Source organism: Spodoptera frugiperda, chromosome 13 (genome assembly GCF_023101765.2).
Source record: "Spodoptera frugiperda isolate SF20-4 chromosome 13, AGI-APGP_CSIRO_Sfru_2.0, whole genome shotgun sequence".
NCBI classification, from domain to species: domain Eukaryota; kingdom Metazoa; phylum Arthropoda; class Insecta; order Lepidoptera; family Noctuidae; genus Spodoptera; species Spodoptera frugiperda.
This window is the reverse complement of record NC_064224.1, coordinates 5,849,993-5,871,344: the sequence shown is the minus strand read 5'-3', so window position 1 is coordinate 5,871,344 and position 21,352 is coordinate 5,849,993. Positions and strand designations below refer to the sequence as shown.

Sequence of the window (21,352 nt, the reverse complement as noted above, 5' to 3'; positions counted from 1 at the left end):
TAATCGATAGGCGTAAAATTAATAAAAAAATAATTATAATATAGCTAAATAAATTCTGAAATATAAAAAAATCACGAGTCACATCAGTCACGAGTCATTAAAAGCAAGAACAATTAAAAACTGATCGTAATAAATATTCAAAAAGTATACATGGTAGCTAATTGAAAAGGTATTGGCAACACCCGCTGAAATTATCGAATCAATGCCAAGTGCGAGCGGATTGATTTTTACGTCACCATTCAAGTGGTTGTCACGGCGCAACATTTGAACACAGCGTCGTAAAAATTAGTGTTTTTTGGTTTTAAAGTGTTACAGAATGCATGTGACTACCTCATAGTAAACTAAAATAATTTTGTAAACATTTAAATAAAGTGAATTTTATATTAATATAAATTTTCCGCTTAAAGCGAAAAGAAAGAGGTGTGAAAAAGGTAAGTGATTTTAATGAAAACACGAATTTATTGAAAAAAATATGTAAACGTGTCATGTATAATTAATTATTACATTATTTTAATATTGTGCCTACAAATTTGATCAAGAAGTAAGGTTAAAACCTTAAGATAAAATGATTTGATAACATTATTGATCAATACGTAATACGTAACAAACAATGATTATATTATTTTATTTAAAGAGTCCTTTTAAAATACCGATAAGAAGTCGTAGGTCAGTCTTATAATTTATAAAATGTATAGTTGTGTTAATTTCGGTATCAGTTTTACGATTTAGCATACAAAAGAGTAAAAACGTTCACCCCGAATTTGATTGAACATTTTAATGAATAAAATTCATTTGCAATTAACATGTGCAAATTTTGTAAATGGTAATTTTATTCAAGTGAAATTTGCCGGACATTTACATTTGCTTAACTTGAAAGAAAGGTAAATGGTGATGAAATAATTTTAAATTTGGCATTCCATATATTTTTGTTTTTTTGACAACGTCAACTATGTAATAAAATAAAAGCAGTCTATGATTCTGTGGTACAAATATATGTAGTGTGTTCCTTATTTAAATTCCTTTAATTAATATTAAAGTCATCAAATGGACTTAATTAATTATGTTTTTAAATAAGCATATGGTATAGGTACCTACTCAATTAATTTACAAGTAGGTAGGCAATTTATTAGTTTACAAAAAAAAACGTAATTTTTTATCCATGTAGGTACAATTTTGATAGTAAATTATCTGCAGTGATTTGTACTATCACCATTTATAATATTGTCGTGATATCGATGTGATAACCAAGATTTTTATGGCTTTACCATGCCCGTTAACTAACCTTCTTTTACCACACCTTTTCTAATACTTTCCGCCTTTATTAGTAGATAGAATTAAAGAATCGCGGCAGTGATTGCGTCACGTCTTCGATCTTAAACCACAAGTTTCCAACACCTAAGTATTAAAATAAGTTAAATAAGTTAGCTATTTTTAGTGAAGTTTTCTCTTTATTTGAGACAAAATATAAGTATTATAATACCTACGTTTGAACAAAAGTTTTTTTTTGTATAAGCCGGTAAACGTGGCCCGGCCCACTCGTGGTTTAAATCTTACTTACAAAACAGATCCCAAATTGTTCAAATAGAAAATTACGACACAAAAACAAATGAAATAAAAACAATCCGATCGCAAGAAATAAAAATAACATGCTCAATACCACAAGGTAGTGTCCTGGGATGTATACTATTTCTATTATACATCAATGATCTACCAAAAATTCTAAATAAAGACCTAACCCTACCAGTATTGTTTGCAGATGACATATCCATTTTAATAAAATATGACAAATTAGAATTACCCACACCTATTTTACAAGAAACCTTAGAATCAGTAACACGTTGGCTTGATGATCACAACTTAGAGATAAATTACACAAAAACAAAAACAATACAATTCAGATCTTATAAAACTCCTCCCCTTACAATAAACACTTCATTTAGAAATACAACACTGCAAAACGTAGACACATTTAACCTACTCGGCATAAACATAGACACCCATATAAATTGGAAAACCCACATAGAACATATAAAATCAAAACTATCCAAATTCACATACGCTCTTTTCCAAATTAAATGCAGTACTAATGTTGAAACAGCACTATCAGCTTACTTCGCATATGCGTACTCCTGGTTGAGATACGGCATTATGTTATGGGGAGATAGTGTAAATATTCACGACCTATTTATATTACAAAAAAAATGCGTACGAATCATAGCCCAAATAAATAACCAAGATAGCTGCAGGCCCTATTTCATCAAATACAATCTGCTAACACTTCCATCCATATATATCTATGACATATGTAAGTTTGTATTTAAAAACAAAAATAGTTTCACAAAAGTAGAAGACACCCACAATGTAAATACCCGACATAAAAACAGACTGTACCTACCACCATCTAGAATTAAAATGCTCAACCAAAGTCCCTACTACATGGCAGTCAAGATATTTAATAAATTACCTAAAGATCTACAAAATGAAACCAAAGAAACAATATTTACCAGAAAATTAAAAAAATCCTGATACAAAAATGCTTCTACTCAATAAAAGAATTCTTCGAAGAAAAACAGAACAACAAAATTAAATGCCAAAATTAAATGCCAACATAATAACATAATACACCCATACATAACCGCTTACACCTATAATCTATACTTATAATAAATCTGTAGAGAGGTCAATTCTGTACATGAAATATATTTCCAAAATAACTATCAGCGGGTGATTAGTGATCGATACTGACGCCAAAAATGCAATCAGAAAAATTTTTGTCTGTCTGTCTGTCTGTCTGTCTGTCTGTCTGTCTGTCTGTCTGTATGTTCTTTATAGAAATAAAAACCACTCGACAGATTTCAACGAAACTTGGTACAATTGTTCTTCATACTCCTGGGCAGGTTATAGTATACTTTTCATCACGCTACGATTAATAGAAGCAAAGCAGTGAAGGGAAGTGTTGGGAAAACAGGAGAACTTACTCCATTTTTTAAGTTTCCGTCGCGTGTGCAGCCTTAATGGTTAAAGCTACACAGAAATAATGTATGACGGAAATGTTCTCCTTAAAATTGTTTAAAAAATATTCCATGACAGCAAATGTCTATCTCTTATGGTTGACTCACAATAACACGTATAACTCCCGATAGCTTAGCAGTTCGGAGCTTTCTGATTATATTTGTCTACTTTTACGTTTATAACACTCTCATTCATCCCTAATTAAAAATGTTAACATTATTACCTATTTAATATTAAAAAAATAATCATAGAAATCGGTACAGAAACATCACATGAATTACGATAATAAGCCATCGTGCGTAAATACTGAATTCGATATTTCCGGGATTAAGCGAAAGTTAACAAATTTAGTATAAGTAATAACGTTCGTTTGCGGCGGAATAGTAAGTAGGTATCCAACCTAAATGAATTTATATCTATACCTACATGTAATAAATCTGGGACCCGGGTACGTCCTAAAACTGCGACCAGCCACCGAGGAATGGGCAGCAGCATTCTCAAAATTTATCGGTGACCTAACTGCGATCCCCAAGCCGCCTGCCAAGCGTGGGGATTATGGCAACCCCCCCTTTCACTATGAGCGACAACAAAATTACACGGCCCCCAGTCCCCGGCAGCTCCGCTATTCCTGATCTAGGTAGCGGATCAGGTAACGGCGGAGCAGGGGTGCTAAGAATCCCCGGCAGAGAAAGCGCTACCACCCCCGACGAACTTTGGCCCTGGCAACGCACAACATCCGCACACTGCGGACTGATGAGAAGATTGTCGAGCTGGAGGAAGAATTGAGCAAAATGCGGTGGGACATCTTGGGACTATCTGAAATCCGAAGAGAGGGTCAGGATACGATAATCCTAGATTCCGGCAACTTGCTCTTCTTCCGGGAAGGAGACCGTAAATCCCAGGGTGGTGTCGAATTTCTCGTCCGCAAGTCTCTCGTCAACAACGTGTGTGAGGTCGACAGTGTGTCGAACAGGGTAGCGTACCTTATACTCAGAATATCTAACCGGTATTCGCTGAAGGTCATACAGGTATATGCGCCGACCTCGACACATTGTGACGACGAAGTAGAGGCTCTGTATGAGGAAATTTCAAAAGCCATACACTCCTCCGAAACACACTTCACCGTTGTGATGGGGGATTTCAATGCAAAGGTGGGCACACGGAATAGCGATGAGTTGAGAATAGGGCCATTTGGATATGGGCAGCGAAACCATAGGGGCCAGCGGCTGGTCGACTTTATGGAGAGGGAGAGACTCTATTTGATGAACTCCTTCTTCCAGAAGCGACCGGCCAAGAAGTGGACATGGATAAGCCCTGATGGTTCTACCAAAAATGAGATCGACTTCATCATGGCGACCGAAAGACGTATATTCAGTGATGTCTCTGTGATAGCGAAGGTGAAAACCGGTAGCGATCACCGTATTGTCAGGGGCACACTGAACATCAATGTAAAACTAGAGCGGTCACGCCTGGTGAAGTCCACGCTCCGCCCTGGACGTGCCCAGATCCAAAACCCCGAGCAGTTCCAACTCCAACTGCAAAATCGCTTCCAGTGTCTAGCTGATTGTGGAAACGTGGACGAGATAAATAATGGGTTGGTGGAAACTGTCCGAGCAGTGGGGTCAGACTTCTTCAAGACCCCCGCCGAAACAGGCCCCAAAAGCTCTCCGACGGAACCTTAAAACTTCTTAAGGATCGTAGCGAGATGAGGCTGCAGTCTTCAGACGATATGTCTGAATACGGCAAGCTCAATAGACGAATCTCGAAATACATGCGACGTGACCTGCGGGCCTATAACGCCGCAAGAGTCAGAGACTTAATTGAGCGAAACAAGGGCTCAAAAGTCTTCGCAAAGAATTCGTCTGTTGGGCAAAGCCAAATGACGAGGCTGAAGACCGAGGATGGCAGCGTCATCTCGACGAAGTCCGAGATCCTCGGAGAGCTCGAGAGGTTTTACGGACAGTTATACACCTCAACACGGCAACCCATCGTCGGTACAGCTCGGGACCCAAGAGCTAAACTGACGCGGCACTACACTGAGGATATCCCAGACATCAGCCTGTACGAGATTAGGATGGCTCTCAAACAGCTTAAAAACAACAAGGCGCCGGGCGATGACGGAATCACGTCGGAACTTCTGCGAGCGGGTGGAAAACCGATACTTTTAGTCCTCCAGAAGCTATTCAATTCCGTCATACTCGAGGGAACCACGCCGGTAGCATGGCAACGGAGTGTGGTGGTTCTGTTCTTTAAAAAAGGCGACAACTGTCTGCTAAAGAACTACAGACCTATCTCACTTCTGAGCCATGTGTATAAGCTGTTTTCGAGGGTCATCACGAACCGTCTCGAACGCAGGCTTGATGACTTCCAGCCTCCCGAACAAGCCGGATTCCGAAAAGGTTTCAGTACCATAGACCACATTCATACGCTGCGGCAGATTATACAGAAGACCGAGGAGTATAACTTGCCACTATGCTTGGCGTTTGTGGACTATGAGAAAGCCTTCGATTCAATCGAAACCTGGGCGGTGCTGCAGTCTCTCCAGCGGTGCCACATCGACTATAGATACATCGAGGTTTTGAAGTGTTTGTATAACAACGCCACCATGCGCATCCGACTCCAGGAAGAGACTACGAGGCCAATCCAGTTGCGGAAGGGCGTGAGACAGGGAGACGTTATATCTCCGAAACTGTTCACGAACGCACTGGAGGACGTTTTTAAGCTCTTGGACTGGAGCGGACGCGGCATCAACATTAATGGCGAATACATCACTCATCTCCGTTTCGCCGATGACATAGTCGTAATGGCAGAGTCGCTGGAAGAGCTGAACACCATGCTCAGCGACCTCAATACCGTTTCCCAACAGGTGGGCCTTAAAATGAACATGGACAAGACGAAAATCATGTCAAATGTCCATGTTGCACCTATACCGGTTGTCGTTGGGAACGATATACTCGAAGTTGTAGACCACTACACATACCTGGGTCAGATCATCCAGCTAGGTAGGTCCAACTTCGAGAAAGAGGTCGCTCGAAGAATCCAACTCGGATGGGCAGCATTTGGGAAGTTGCATGAAGTCTTCTCGTCAAAAATCCCGCAGTGTCTGAAGACCAGGATGTACAACCAGTGTGTGTTGCCAGTGATGACGTACGGTACCGAGACATGGTCCCTAACTGCTGGCCTTTTAGAAAGGCTCAGAGTCGCCCAGCGCGCGATGGAGAGAGCTATGCTCGGAGTATCTTTGCGCGACAAAATCCGAAATATGGAAATTCGCCAAAGAACAAGAGTTACAGACATAGCTCTCAAAATATGCAGGCTGAAGTGGCAATGGGCAGGCCACGTCGCTCGGAGGACTGATGGCCGCTGGGCCAGGAAGGTGACTGAGTGGCGACCGCGGACCGGAAGACGCAGCGTGGGCAGACCTCCCACTAGGTGGACCGACGACATCGTCAGAGTGGCGGGGAGCCAGTGGATGCAGGTGGCGGCTTGTCGTTCTACGTGGAGGACCAAGGGGGAGGCCTTTGTTCAGCAGTGGACGTCTCTCGGCTGATGATGATGATGATGATGAATAAATCTGTAGAAAAGTCAATTCTGTACATTGAAAATATTGAAAAAATAAATAGCAGGGGGGTGTTACTGGATCGATACCAACCCAAATATGTAATTCTTTTTGTCTGTCTGTATAATCAGGCATCACATCACGTGAAAACTAACGGTTCGATTTTGATGAAACTTGGTATACCTTATTACCCTGGGCATAAAATGAGTACCTTTTATCCTGGAAAAATACGTGAAAAAAACTAAATTTTTCAGTTTTATACTACAGAACGCGAGCTCAACAGCAGTAGCTCAATAGAAGGATCTCTTTAATTATTATGGGCCTAGCCGTATTTGGGTTCAATAGATACCTATTTATAAGATGTCATTGTCAGAGTTACTCAAAATGGAGAAATAAAACATCCACGCGAAGATGGACATCCGCGCGGACGGAGTCGCGGGCGGAAGCTAGTTATAAATAAATACTACCCACCTATTTTTCACTAACCCACATAACATATTATAAGATTTACATACTACTATTATACAGGGTGACTTTGAATTCGACGTATTTCTCTCGGGAGGTGATAGTACAACTAATTTCCTACAAAAATAGCCCTGAGGTCCTTGGGCGGAAAGTGGCTAGTTTCTGAGATATTCAACATTTTTGGTTTTGGTAAAAATATCCCGAATGGAGTACAAAAACATCAATAAATAAAAAAATACTGGTTGGATTTTAGTTATTTTAGTTTTAATCAGTTGCCAATACATCAGTTATCATTTATAAATACTAATAATGGCAGAAATATCATTCGTTTTAAAATAGTAAGTAATTTCCTATGAATTTTTGTTTTGTTTCACTAATTTGGTCAATAGATAACTGGATTTATTTCGAAAAAAATATATGACACTAAGCGTACAAACTATTAGAAAAACTTCCTTGGTTTATTAGCTACCCAGAAACGTAAAATTATTTACAATATTCCCAAAAACAAATGAATTAATTGATGATAAGTAGAGCGTAAAGAGAAAAGCGCAATATCAAAAACATCTTAATTTGCAAAATTTTGTTCAAAATCATCTTCCCTACGACGAATACATGCCCGAACACACTTCCTTATCCCTATGACGTTCACTCTTGGGCTGAATATCTGTTTATTTCGTAATTATCTTCAAATATGTTTCGGAGAAGAATTACGATACACGGCCAATTCCTTCTGTATAAACAAGAGATTTCATGTAAAAATCAACCGGCTTAGGTTCTGGTCACTGTGCATGCCATGTTGTTGGACCGCCCTACTAATCCAATGCCTGAGAATCAATGTTTTCGACCATTGCCCCACAGTAGTTCGATAATGCACAATAAATTCGTCAATCAAATTAATAAATTAATTCAATAAGTAGAATAAGTTCATTCATCTTGTTTCTAAATTCAAATTTAAAACAATGACCCTAGCACATTTCTTAATTTTTTTTCATAATTCTCACCATTTTAATTGTTGGATGAAAAGTAGGGTCCAATCAAATAATTATTTATGATACCCCAGCAAACATTTGAATTAAAACCGCGATGCGCTAACAATGGTTTCGGATTTTGTTGACTTTTTTGTGGCTAATAATGGATATTGTGATAGTTTATCCAGCGCACTATCGAACTACTGTGGGGCAATGGTTGGATACCTTGGTTCCCAGGCGTTATATTGGCATGGGGGTCCAACTACATGGCAAGCGCGGTGTCCAAAATCTAACGCTGGTTGATTTTTACATGAAGTCCCTTGTTTATGCAGAGGGAATTGGCCGAGCATCGAAATTCTTCTCCAAAACATAGTGACGAAATAAACAGATATTCAGCCCAAGAGTGAACGTCATAGGGATAAGGAAGTGTGTTCGGGCATGTATTCGTCGTAGGGAAGATGATTTTGAACAAAATTTTGCAAATTAAGATGTTTTTGATATTGCGCTTTTCTCTTTACGCTCTACTTATCATCAATTAATTCATTTGTTTTTGGGAATATTGTAAATAATTTTACGTTTCTGGGTAGCTAATAAACCAAGGAAGTTTTTCTAATAGTTTGTACGCTTAGTGTCATATATTTTTTTCGAAATAAATCCAGTTATCTATTGACCAAATTAGTGAAACAAAACAAAAATTCATAGGAAATTACTTACTATTTTAAAACGAATGATATTTCTGCCATTATTAGTATTTATAAATGATAACTGATGTATTGGCAACTGATTAAAACTAAAATAACTAAAATCCAACCAGTATTTTTTTATTTATTGATGTTTTTGTACTCCATTCGGGATATTTTTACCAAAACCAAAAATGTTGAATATCTCAGAAACTAGCCACTTTCCGCCCAAGGACCTCAGGGCTATTTTTGTAGGAAATTAGTTGTACTATCACCTCCCGAGAGGAATACGTCGAATTCAAAGTCACCCTGTATATATATATATATATACATATACTCACTACATATCAGATATACATACTACTATATATACATGCTCACTACATAATATACTACAATACATAAGAAATTAACACTACTTTTAAGTTTGTATTAAGTCCTAGGTTAAGGAAATGTAATCTAGGATAAGTTAGCCCTCAAATTTGCAACGCCTGAAAAAGGCAGTTAAGATGTACTTAACATTTAAATTAAGACCTGTAATACCTACCTTAACGTGCAAATAAATATTTTGAGTTTGAGTTTGAGTTTGAGTTGAACGATCACGCGGATTACCTGATGGTAAGCAATCGCCACCGCGCAACGACACCCGAAACACTAGAGTCGTTACAGGCGCTTTGTCGGCCTTTTGGGGGTTGGGAATACAAGGGTTGTTGGGGAATTGGGTATTTAGACCTCCGGTAACCTCCGGTAAAATGTCCTCCACAATAAGAACAATGTTTTGTAATACATAATACAACATCATTTGGTAATGAATTGGTATAAAAAAGAACAAGAACTTTAATTCTGAAAGGGCTTTGGTTAAGATTGTAGGGTGGTAGTGATTATAGGTACTTACATTCATTTATTTAGAAATTCAAATAAACAATATACCAATGATATTGTACCTATATTAATATAGATAACTTATTATTTAAGTATGTATAGGTACGTTGGACCCGAGTAATCCGAGATTTAGATGTCCGGATCAGAAAATACGAATAATAATATTATTATAAAACAATGATTCTAATATTTATTTTCCCTCAGTCATAAATAACGATGTATCACAATATATTAATGCCCTTGGAATTGTTTGAGCGATAGCAATAATACGTCTTTGCGTTCAGCGAGTATGTAAAATTATCTAATTAGGTACCAGCCTTATCTTGAGTCAAACAAACATTTTTAATTGTTAAGCAACCGTGTGATTGAGATAAGTGTGCTCCGACACATGAATATTACATTAATGTAACGCACATTTATCTCGCTAACAATAATGGGTACATTATGATTTGGTTTCTTTCATATGATAATTTACGCCGTTCTTTAGATAGGAAAAGGGGGCAGTTTTATTGGCATACTGCGAATAATTTTCCGTATTTCTTTTTTATTTTATTTTTTTGAGTGTGGAAAGTCATCCAATGACTTCTCCCGCCTTGGGCGAGACGAGAGGGAGTGTCAGACTCTTACTGACTAAAAACCACTCCGTTCCTACTCCCGCTTTTCGAACCAGAGCCCCGGTAAGTCCGTAGCTCCGAATATGATTTTCGGTATACGTCACTATTGATTTTATAAACTATTTCTTAGCAATGAACCCTAAATTAAAACCTGGCATCGTGTCTGATGGAAAGAATATCTAAATATCTAATGTATTGATGTCATGTGATCCCATCTTGTGATCGGCCCGTAATAGTTCAGTTCTTGAGTTCCTTACATTAGCCTACGTTCTATCTAAGATCTATAAATTTATCTTTAATTTAGTCTTCCAATTATTAAAATACGTAACATCATTAACATTAACTTTTGTTCCAGAATAATCCAAAATGTCGATAAACTTGGATGAGCCCAAGTATGACCAGAAGACGTATTGGGGTCGCGCCAAACACTTTATACTTCTCACCAACCCATTAAACGCTTTTGCGTCAGAGAAGTCACTCAATGAAGCGAAGAGAGTCGTGGATGAGTACAGGTAAGACCTCTATTTCACAACTTTACTTATTAAACATAAGCACATATAAAGAGACCAAGGGAGCTCCAAAGGACTCTTTAATTCCCAGTGTCACCTGGAGGGGACAGAACTTTAAAAGTGATTTTTAACCACTAGTTAATATTTTTTTCTAATTCTGGCATTATAGTGGTAATGCCACTGATAATTACTTAATTTTTTTTATCTGTCATCTCGCATCAACTGCCCCCAACAACCCCCTAAAACAGGACCCCTCCTGCAACCTTACTTTTTTTTCTTTTATACCTCTTATATATACGACTATTAATTAACTAGGTGATCAAAATAAAAATGAAAAAAATGCATTAGATTGGACATGGGAATTGAAGAGTTAACTGCCAAAATAGTGTTTTCAAGGTACAGAAAAATACAGTTTCAATCGCTTATATTTCAAAGTGTTCTCTAAAAGATGATAATTAGGTTCATAATTCAAAATCCAAGTTATTTGTTGACACCATTTTGCCGCCCAACATGGGACTAATTTACCATTAATAACATCCATTAACTATTTAATCAGTCCTTTCTATAGCATATGATATCGTATGTAAATACACTATTCTATTTAAAACATAAAGCTAGTAGATAACGTCGTGTTAATGATATTTGTTTAGCAAAACAATCGTGCGCCCGCGTCGATGATTCTTGAACTTTGTTTTAATAATATCAAACGGTCACAATGACACTTAGGCAGATAAACAAATGAGTTTTATTTTATGTTAATATTATTAAACATGCTGTATAAATAAGTATACTGATTTACTTATAGAGCAGAAAAAACATTTCTATCTGATAGAATATTGATGGTTAAACTTAAGTAAAGTAAAAGTTAATATTATGTTATATGCATACTGCCTGCATCATGCTTGCTTATGAATTTTTCATGAAAAAAATTAGGTAGGGGGGTATACTTAGCTTATGTTTCGGTTGCTTAAGAACGTAATTTAGAAAATTAGAGACCAACTATAATAAGACTAAAACACCAGAAAATTACGCGTAGACGTGCAAAATCATTAATTTCAATGTCGTCTAATTTGAAACTCAATTTTGTCTGTCAGTCCATAAATGTTTCTATATTAAAGTGTAGGATAAAAACGTATTTATATCGATAATATCCAGGAGAACGAGGTCTATGCCAAACGGATACAATGAAGACAAACTATGGGCTGCCAAATACCTGTACGACAGCGCGTTCCACCCCGACACAGGCGAGAAAATGATCAGAATTGGCCGCATGTCTGCGCAGGCGCCTATGAACACACTCATCACTGGATGTGAGTAACTTTGTATTTAAAATACAATCATTCGAACATAAGACCTCCCCGATTTTTTACGTCATTGTAAAAACTACCGTCATCCGTTAGACTTTCCAATTCTTTTCTTTTTTTCCTTTTTTTTTAATACTTAGGTATACTGTTACTTTTGCCTACCAAGCATGGAGATCGGTTTGGAGATCACGGTTTAAAAGCGCGTGGGCACGCAAAATAATGATCACGAAAGATGCAGGGAATCGATGGATGAAGGTGGCTTCCAATTTGCCGATTAGAAAGTTATTGGGGTGGCCTATGTCTAGCTGTGGACGTCTTATGGATAATAATGATAAATGGGTAGTTTCCTCAGTCAAAAAGAAATTATTTCGACTTTTCAATACAATAAAATATTCAAAAATAATCACACTTTCATTCATAGATTTGATCATCTAGTTATTTTTCAATTTTTTCTTGAAATAAGTCTGCTTTTTGACGTAAAAAACTGATGACGTCATAACGCACTATTTCATACAAAATTCATTGTAAACATACGTTTACATTACGTTTTTGACGTTTTGAAAAAAATATTGAATTTGACTAGTGGGAAACTAAACAATATTTATTTGTATCCCACAGGTATGATAACTTTCTACAAGACAAAGCCAGCTATTATATTCTGGCAGTGGGCCAATCAGACGTTTAACGCTTTGGTCAACTACACTAACCGATCCGGAGACGCAGTTTTATCTACGCCGTAAGTACATTTAGTAATTTTGTTACCGTTATAAATAAAAATAGGATATTACAATAAATTAAAGTGTGGGAGAGCCATGCTTCGGCACAAATGGGTCGGCTCCACTGGAGTGATACCATGACCTCCCAGAAAACCGAAGTGAAACAACCCTTGCGTTGTGTTTCGTTGTGTAAGTGAGGTTACCGGAGGCCCAATCACCAAGATTAGGAAGGGGTTCCTAATCTTCCCAATCCCCGATTCCTAACAACAATCCTTAAATTACTAACCCCCAAAAGGTCGACAACGGACTTGTAGTGCCTCTAGTGTTTCAAGTGTCCATGGGCGGCAACGATTGCTTAACATCAGGTGATCCGTCTCTTCGTTTTCCGTCTTATTCCATAAAAATAAATGGGCCTAAGGCAACCTCACTCAGACGGCGAAGCGCAACGTAAACGTTGCTTCACGCCGATTTCCGGTAAGGCCGTAGTATCATTCTTGTCGAGCCGGCCGATTCATGCTGAGGCTACTCTCCCACGAGTATTTTTTTGGGTTTTTATTAGTATGAATAGTATAGCACGCATAGGTCTCCTAGCATGCTTTTTCAGTTAAAAAAGGCATGACGTTAAAGATTTTTACCCGACTGCGCCAGAAGGAGGGTTATGTTTTTTGATTATGTGTAGTGTAGTAAGTTTGTATAATTGTTTGGCACGCTCTGCAGCCTAAACGGCATGATGAATTTTGGCTTGAGAGGTGTCGTTAGATTCGTATTTACTGTGAGAGTCGGGACCTATTCTAGAAAGCCAGCCGTATGTGCCCCCACAAAGTCTTCATATTTAGAATGGGTCCCGACTGCTCCAATTTTACGATGACTTTCTTGTTTTAGGGATTTTTCATTCTCATATTACCTACTTATAAAGAAACGCAGTCGGGTTTTTTTGTTTTTTAAGTTACCTTTTTTATTTTTGTATACTGTATAGTTAATGCTTGCGTTTTTCGTTGCAGGCAGTTGATGGCGTCTTACTGCGCGGCTTGTGGTGGTGCACTCAGCACTGCCTTGTACCTCAATAGCAAAGTTAAGGTGAGTGTTTGTAGATCACTTTTAAATAATATTGACTAGACTATTGGGCCACGAGCACATAAATGAATTTTATACATAACTAGCGATCCACCCCAGCTACGCATGGGTGCAATGGTGATATATTATGCACGCATTATACATATAAACCTTCCTCTTGAATCACTTTATCTATTAAAAAAAACGGCATCAATATCCGTTGCGTAGTTTTAAAGATTTAAGCTTACAAAGGGAAATAGGGACAGAAACAGCAACTTTGTTTTATACTATGTAGTGAATAATTTTATATAAATTATATTTAAAATATATATTTTTTTATTATTATCAAAAAATCAGTGTTATACAATCTCGATTCGCCAATGAATATATCGCACGCAGTAATTTATCACACGTTTTATCAACGTATCGCGTGATTTTCCCACTTATCACTTATTTTGGTGCGGTAAGTAAACACGGGTGTTTTGTCGTGTATCTAATACCTACTAACTACGTCATAGAGGTGTGTCGGGTTTGTGTGTGTGTGTGTGTGTGTGTTTCGGAAAAACAACAGCTATCATAGAGTAGACTATGTAAAGATACTGTTTATATCAGAAACTTGGTACTATCTAAATAGTAAGGCCCCGTATAAATATTTGTTTGGTTGTTTGTTTTTTTATTAAGGGGTGAAAATCAATCAATGACTTTTCCCGTCCTATATCTCAAGCCTTAAAGAGAGCCTTACCAATGCTATAACAGCGAGCACATTTAGACTGGTAGTGTAGGTACACATTTTGTTTAAAATTATTCCATTAGACGTAGATGGCTTACCTAACTCTTACCTACTTTGTTTTCATAAGAATAATATGTATGTATGTTATTAAGATATTTATGCAAATCCATATTTTTTGTTAGGTATTATAATAATTTTATTAAAAATAATGGTAATGTTTAGAATAATAATATGTCTTAATAAAATACTTTTTACAAAAAAATAAACCGACTTCACTAAAAAAGTTAAAAATAACTTTAATTTCGGAAGTCGGTGTTTCTCGGTATTATTTGTTTGTAAAAAGTATTTTATTTCACACTTTTCGGTTAAAATTCTCTGTCTCAATAACTACTTTATTTATTTGTATTGTCACAGTCACTTAATTAACTTTATTGTGATTTCTATGTGAGTATGAAGTTCCATTGGCCATTTCTGGTCTTCTTCATCAGTTCCACCTCTTCAAAGGTTACTTTTTGACTGTAAATCCTTCAATTCTAGATGAATATACCAAAAACTCTATATATCCCTATAATATTTGAGGAGTTCCCTCGATTTCTCTAAGATCCCATCATCAGATCCTAACTTGGTGGCAATGGGACCACCTCAGAACTTAAATAGTTCTGAGGTGGTCCCATTGCCACTTTCGAACAAAAAAATAATTTTGAAAATCCGTCGACAATTGACGGAGTATTCGATGAACAAACATACAAAAAAAAACATACAAACAGCCGAACATAGTACCTCCTCCTTTTTGTGAAGTCGGTAAAAATAAGTAGAGATTAGGTTTCGTTGAAAATTTTAAGACCTCCTACGATTTATTAGAGATTTTGATAAAAATTACCGGTATTAAGAAAAAAAATCTGATGTGGCCCGAAATAACTTTTGATGCGCACATTATGGGATAGGAAGAAGACTTTTGACGCGTTATTCCTTTTGGTTAATTCAAGGTATCCATTGGATCTTCCCTGATTTTTATTATTATATCTACATAAATATAACAAAACTGTAGAACTATTAATTCTATAAGAAACTCTGTTTCGCCACCAATGATTATCCCTGTTTTCCTGCTTTTCTCTTGATTTTTGCCTCTTGCTATAAACCTCACGGAACCCGGCCCCTTTTCAATGAATGCCAATCCGCGGAAATCGGTTCGTGCGTTCTGAAGTTATAGTTCTGTAGTCAAGAAGGAAAATCCGACAAATTTTTATATTATAGAAGATTAACACACGTGAGAAGCAGGGGCGTGCCACTATAGCACCTAGCAGATAATAAATAGCTACGATTATCCTATAAGTTACTCAATACACACGTAACAACGAGTTATCTGATCGTGCTTAGCAGATTTACTATTAAGTGCTATCGGTGATAATTATGTCATTAAAGTTCACTTAACGTATACATGATAATGTTAGAACAAACATGTTGTGCACTGTGTCGTGTTGATGTTGATTGTGACGTTAAAACCCGCCCATATTTCAAATAATTCTGTGTACATACCTAGTTGTTTGTTTCGTCTATTTTTAGTCAGGGCATTGGTAGAGGTCAGTTAAAATAGAATAAGTAAATAACTTTTCTTGTACTTAATGATTGGCTGGAGGTGCTAGTGAAATGGTTTGTCCCATCTGATCCGGAACTGTGGACTATCTAGCGAGTTTACCGTGGCTTCTGTTCAAAAAGCAGGAGTAGGAAGGGGGTGGTTTTTAGTCAGTAAAATTCTGACACTCCCTCTCGCCTCGCCCGAAGCGGGAGAAGCCATTGGATGATTTTCCCCCAAAACATGTTAAACCCAATTAATAAAGTTTAAAATAAATATATTAATTACGTAAAAAACCAAAGAGCCTATCACCAAAAAAATCACGAAAATCTCTTAAAATTGCGCATCACATATATGGACATAGCATAGGCATAATTTCCTCTCTCCGGAGCAGGTCTATTAAAGGATCCGGTGCCCCTTACAAGTGCTGAGGGTACCATTGGGTGGTTTTAGTGAGGTATAAATCCTTTTACCCCTGAAAGCTGGGCGCTTTTTTAAGGATTCCCTCCGTCTTAAAAAAAAGCTTAGTTTCCTCCAGGCTTTTCAATCGTTTTCGCACCCAGTCCTGTCCTCTTTATCGTCTGATGTGGTCCACCCATCTTTTGGATGAACAGCCCCAGTCATCAAATTACTATTGATTCTTATTTTTGTTTATAGGGCATGAACCCTCTCTACGCGCGTTTGGTGCCCTTCGCAGCAGTATGCGGTGCTAACTTCATCAATATCCCCATGATGAGGAGCAAGTAAGTTCATTCCAAACATTTATATATAAGATTATGTCTATAAATAGGCTAATATAGGATTTTCTTTATTAATTATTATGTTTTCGGCTTACTCACGTAACGTTATGACGAGGAACTCGACTAGTTTCAAGCCATATAGAGGCTCATATTCATGAGCACCATTCCGCGACACACGACGCGGCGATTGACGAGCTGCTACTGGCAGTAGCAGCTCAGCACGTGAGTAAGCCGATAACATAATAATTAATTTAGTTTGTCTCACGAAAGTTACAATAAAATTATAGGATTTTCTTTCAATTTTCAATGCTTATTTTATGTGTGGAAAGCAAACAGATTTGTTTGAAATGGGACATGATCTAGCTATTCTATTATGTACCTACGTTGCTTTCCCTCTAGCTAATATTTAAAATACTTACTTATGCTATTAGGTGTGCCCCCAAGGGTTTGAAAAGACGGATCCCTTGGTGATCACACCCCAATAAGTGCGTTGCCGGCACTTATGGAGGGGAGGGTTTTTAGTGCAATTGGGACTATAATCCTTTGCTGTCAAGTGATGTATGAATGAACACAATCATTGGCGCATCATTGAACATTGTTATAGTAGTTTAGTCAGATATTTACCATGCTTTATAGATTTTCTCGAAATACTTACTATAAAGATTGTTTTTTATTCTAAAGCCAATTTCAGGGGCTCTAAAAAAATGCAATTCATTTAATATTTTTCTATTTTCCAGTGAAATAATGAACGGTACGCCGGTGTTCACCCCGGACGGCCAAAGGGTAGGAGACTCGAAGGTCGCGGCGGTGACGGGCATCCTTCTAGTCTGCATATCTAGAGTGGGCATGGCTTTACCTGGAATGAGTTAGTTTATACTTACTGTATTTTTCAAACGAGCATTTAGTCATTAATTTGTTCCAAATAAGTCCAAATTACATCTATCTTTAAGTTTGGGAGCGGCGACCAAATGTGCAGACAAAAAGCTTTAAAGCAAATGAGTATCGTAGAATACATAATATAAGCGCTCTGTAATTTCAGACTGCCTCATTGGTCGAGTGGTTGTAAGTGCGACTGCCGGGCAAAGTAGTACTGGGCATTTTTTGGCTTTTCGAAAAATTCTCATTGGTACCACGGAGGCTGGAATTGTGCCCAGTATATTATGGCAATAAGCTCACTCCCTATTACATGGAACTGATAACACAAATGGTGAAAAGTGGGTGTACATTGTAAAGCGGCATTACGTGCCGTAAAGTACACCTCAGCCTACTATGTTGCTTGGTGCAATATGCACACTGCCTACCCCTTCGGGGATAAAAGACGTGACGTTGTAACAATTTTAGACACCCCCCGACTCCCCTGAAGATCCATAAATTAGTCTGTGTGTATAGCCTGATTGACATGATCTGTTTTTTTATAATTTCAGCGATGGTGCCCATTTTAACACAGACGGCGATTAAGAAGAAACTGTTCTCCGCGACTTCGTTGGCCATCGTTCCCTTCCAGTTGTCGCTGGTGTGTCTTTGTGTCACCTTTGCCACGCCTCTAGGCTGCGCCTTCTTCGAACAGAAAGCAAACATCAGTATCAACCGTCTTGAGGGTAACTTAAAGGTAGGAACTTGTTTTAATATCTTTTTTTATGGAACACGTCAATAAACGAGCAGACCTAACCTGATGGAAAGCAATTGCCGCCGCCCATGAACACTTGAAACACCAGAGGCGTTACAAGTGCGTTGCCGGCCTTTTGGGGGTTAGGAATTTAAGGGTTGTTTGGGAATCGGGGATTGGGAAGGGGGAATTGGGCCTCCGGTAACCTCACTCACACACCGAAACACAACGCAAGCGTTGTTTCACGTCGGTTTTCGGTGAAGCCGTGGTATCACTCCGGTCGAGCCGGCCCTTTCATGCCGATAATGCATCGCTGCCCTACGTATAAATTATATTATCAATTATAAATGAGAGTTTGTAACTTTGTGTTTACTCAAAACAGCTGAAGGGATTGGGATGAAATTTGGCACAAGGGTAAATTATAGTCTGGAATAACGCAAATGGTACTTTTTATCCTACGGAAACGCAGGCGAAGTCGCTGGCAGAAGCTAGTATAACGTGTACAATAAAATTGTCTTTGTTACAGGAAAGGGCTTTACAACTATCGCCAAAGACGGACACAGTGTACTACAACAAGGGTTTGTAAGGATTGTAAGCAGCTCTAGATAGATCCTTAGGTATACGGTCTTTGTATTGTCTGATGGTTATTGTAATGACATTATGGGTCGATGACATGAAGACAGGTTTTTATATCGTTAAAATCTAATCATTATTTGCGATAAATTATGTCACACATTTAACCCTTAGTTTTAAAGTGGGTAATTAATGTACCTACTGTTCAAGCCATGTATTTAAAAAAAAAACAATAATACTTTATAATTATAATAAAAATGTCATTACAATACCCACCAAATAATAAAAGTACTATAATACCCTATTATGCTAGGTAAATGCCGCTCAGTTCTCAGTGCTAGTTCTACAATGGAGTCGCAATATACGGTCGCCTACAATAGAAATGTCAATGTATAGGATTACCTACCTAGGCTTTGACATATCATGTCAATGTATAAGATTACCTACCTAGGCTTTGACATTTTCCTGTCAATGTCAATCCTATTACATTGATTGTGCTATTCTGTTTAAGTCATGCATTATTTTTGCTACTAGCATAATCCTACGTGCTACGTTACTTAGACCAGGTTATAGAATCTCCCCACAGCGTTACCATTCCATTTATTTAAAAACCAATGGTCGTAGGTACTTTAACGTAGAGGTAAACGTAACATTGCAACTTAGAAATGTCAATTCTAGAGGTTATTAACATTAGATTTGTTTTTGAATGACAAATTTTATAGGTCTATAGACATTAGTTGCATCTAATAACGTTGATACCTTCGAAAAAGAAGTGAGTTTGGGAAATGTTGCATTTAAGTTTTTTATACAATTTTCTACGTAATGTTGCCTACCAAATTGTCTAGAATGGTCTGTCTAAGTTCATTGATATTACGGTCATTCCAAGGATAGTTTGTCTCAAGAGCGTATTTCAGAAAAACAGTTCATATTATGCTATTGTTACGATAATGTTTATGACTACAAGCGTTTTGAGTGAAAAGATAAATGTATATCCACTTGTTTATTTTATTTTGGTAAGGCTTTAGACGCACTACGATATTACTCCGTGGCCAATTTTATGCAAGAGCAACCGTAAAACCAATTACCGTGCGTGCTACGATTAGAAATCTCTTCCTTTGGTTGGTTCCTTTTAGATTAAATATTATGTCTGTTCTTCCTTTATACAATTTTTGGGTATTGCTGTACTGCATATTGCAGTGCGGCTTAGCCTTTTTTTTATTACGGGGAGAAACATTCAAAAGGGCCCAGCTTTATGGGGGGAAAGACTAGGGAGGTGTGGGATGTTTACCTCACTAACACCACCCTGGTCACCACCCTCAACACTATTACAATGGGGCACCGAGTCCTCTAATTAGACCTGCTCCGAAGCCCCCATGGTAGTGCGGCTTAGCCTTTACTTTAAATTAAAACCAAAAAGCATTAATATTGCGATAGCATAATCGTGCATTTTTTATGAACAAAACTTGCACGAGCTTGTTTTACCAACAGTTTGTAGCAGTAGGCTTGTTGGTTTTTTTATATATATTTTAATTTTGATATTTTATATTTTATTTTGATGTTTTATATTTTTATTTTATATTTTATACAATGTTTTTTTTTATACATTATATGATTTTGTAGTAAAATATTAAAAATATTTATACCTACTTTACTTTCATATATTTTTTTTATTTCAAAGAATAGTTTGTTTCAAAGCGTGGTCATATTCAAAGAGCCTGAGAGTTCCGTTGTAGGATTTCCTTGAGCTTATTTAAACGTTATTAAATAGATAAAAAAATTATAAGAGTGGAGAGAAATGTTCAATATTTATTGTTTGATATATTATTCCTGATTTACGTATGTTATAAAGGTAGCAATAATGTGTAAACATTCCAAAGATATTCTATATATTATGATTGTTATATATTATGTTATATTGTAATAATATATTCCTATATTGTGATGTCAATTCCCGTGACTACCACTGACAATAATGTTGTGACTTCTAGATATAATATATTTAAAAATCGTAATAATTTTCATTATAATTTTAAAGTTCTATTTTGTATAAATAAAGCAATTATGAATGTGTTTTTATTGTTCCTAAAATGATTGCTATTGCTGACTCGCTTCGTTGGTATAAAAGTTGTATAATTGTTTATAAATTAATTTTATATAATTATGTAATACATACAATCGTTATTAAGTAGGTAGACGTACATAAAAATGTCCTAATAAAAATTGCGTAAATTGTTTTTCTTTTGTTTTCTTTTTTCTAGACTTTTTTAAGTAGCAATATCATCCATTAACTTCTCCCGCCTTGGTCGAGCTGAGAGGGAGTGTCAGACTCTTACTGACTAAAAACCACCCCGTTCCTACTCCTGCCCTT

General features: G+C 37.1%; 1 protein-coding gene across 2 annotated transcripts; it reads left to right on the top strand.

Annotated features, from left to right (window-relative positions):
* The first annotated feature begins 218 nt into the window (after positions 1-218).
* Positions 219-21,218, top strand: LOC118270801 (sideroflexin-1-3). 2 transcript variants are annotated; one of them, XM_035586581.2, is made up of 9 exons: positions 219-431; positions 10,536-10,692; positions 11,845-11,999; positions 12,612-12,729; positions 13,711-13,786; positions 16,723-16,808; positions 17,543-17,670; positions 18,230-18,414; positions 18,938-21,218. In XM_035586581.2, the coding sequence occupies exons 2-9, from the start codon at positions 10,547-10,549 to the stop codon at positions 18,995-18,997; spliced, it is 954 nt and encodes a 317-aa protein (XP_035442474.2). In that variant the 5' UTR covers positions 219-431; positions 10,536-10,546; the 3' UTR covers positions 18,998-21,218. The 2 variants fall into 2 exon arrangements, with proteins under 2 accessions (XP_035442474.2, XP_050553977.1); XM_050698020.1 differs by lacking the exon at positions 219-431 and adding an exon at positions 10,090-10,243.
* The last annotated feature ends 134 nt before the right edge of the window (positions 21,219-21,352 follow it).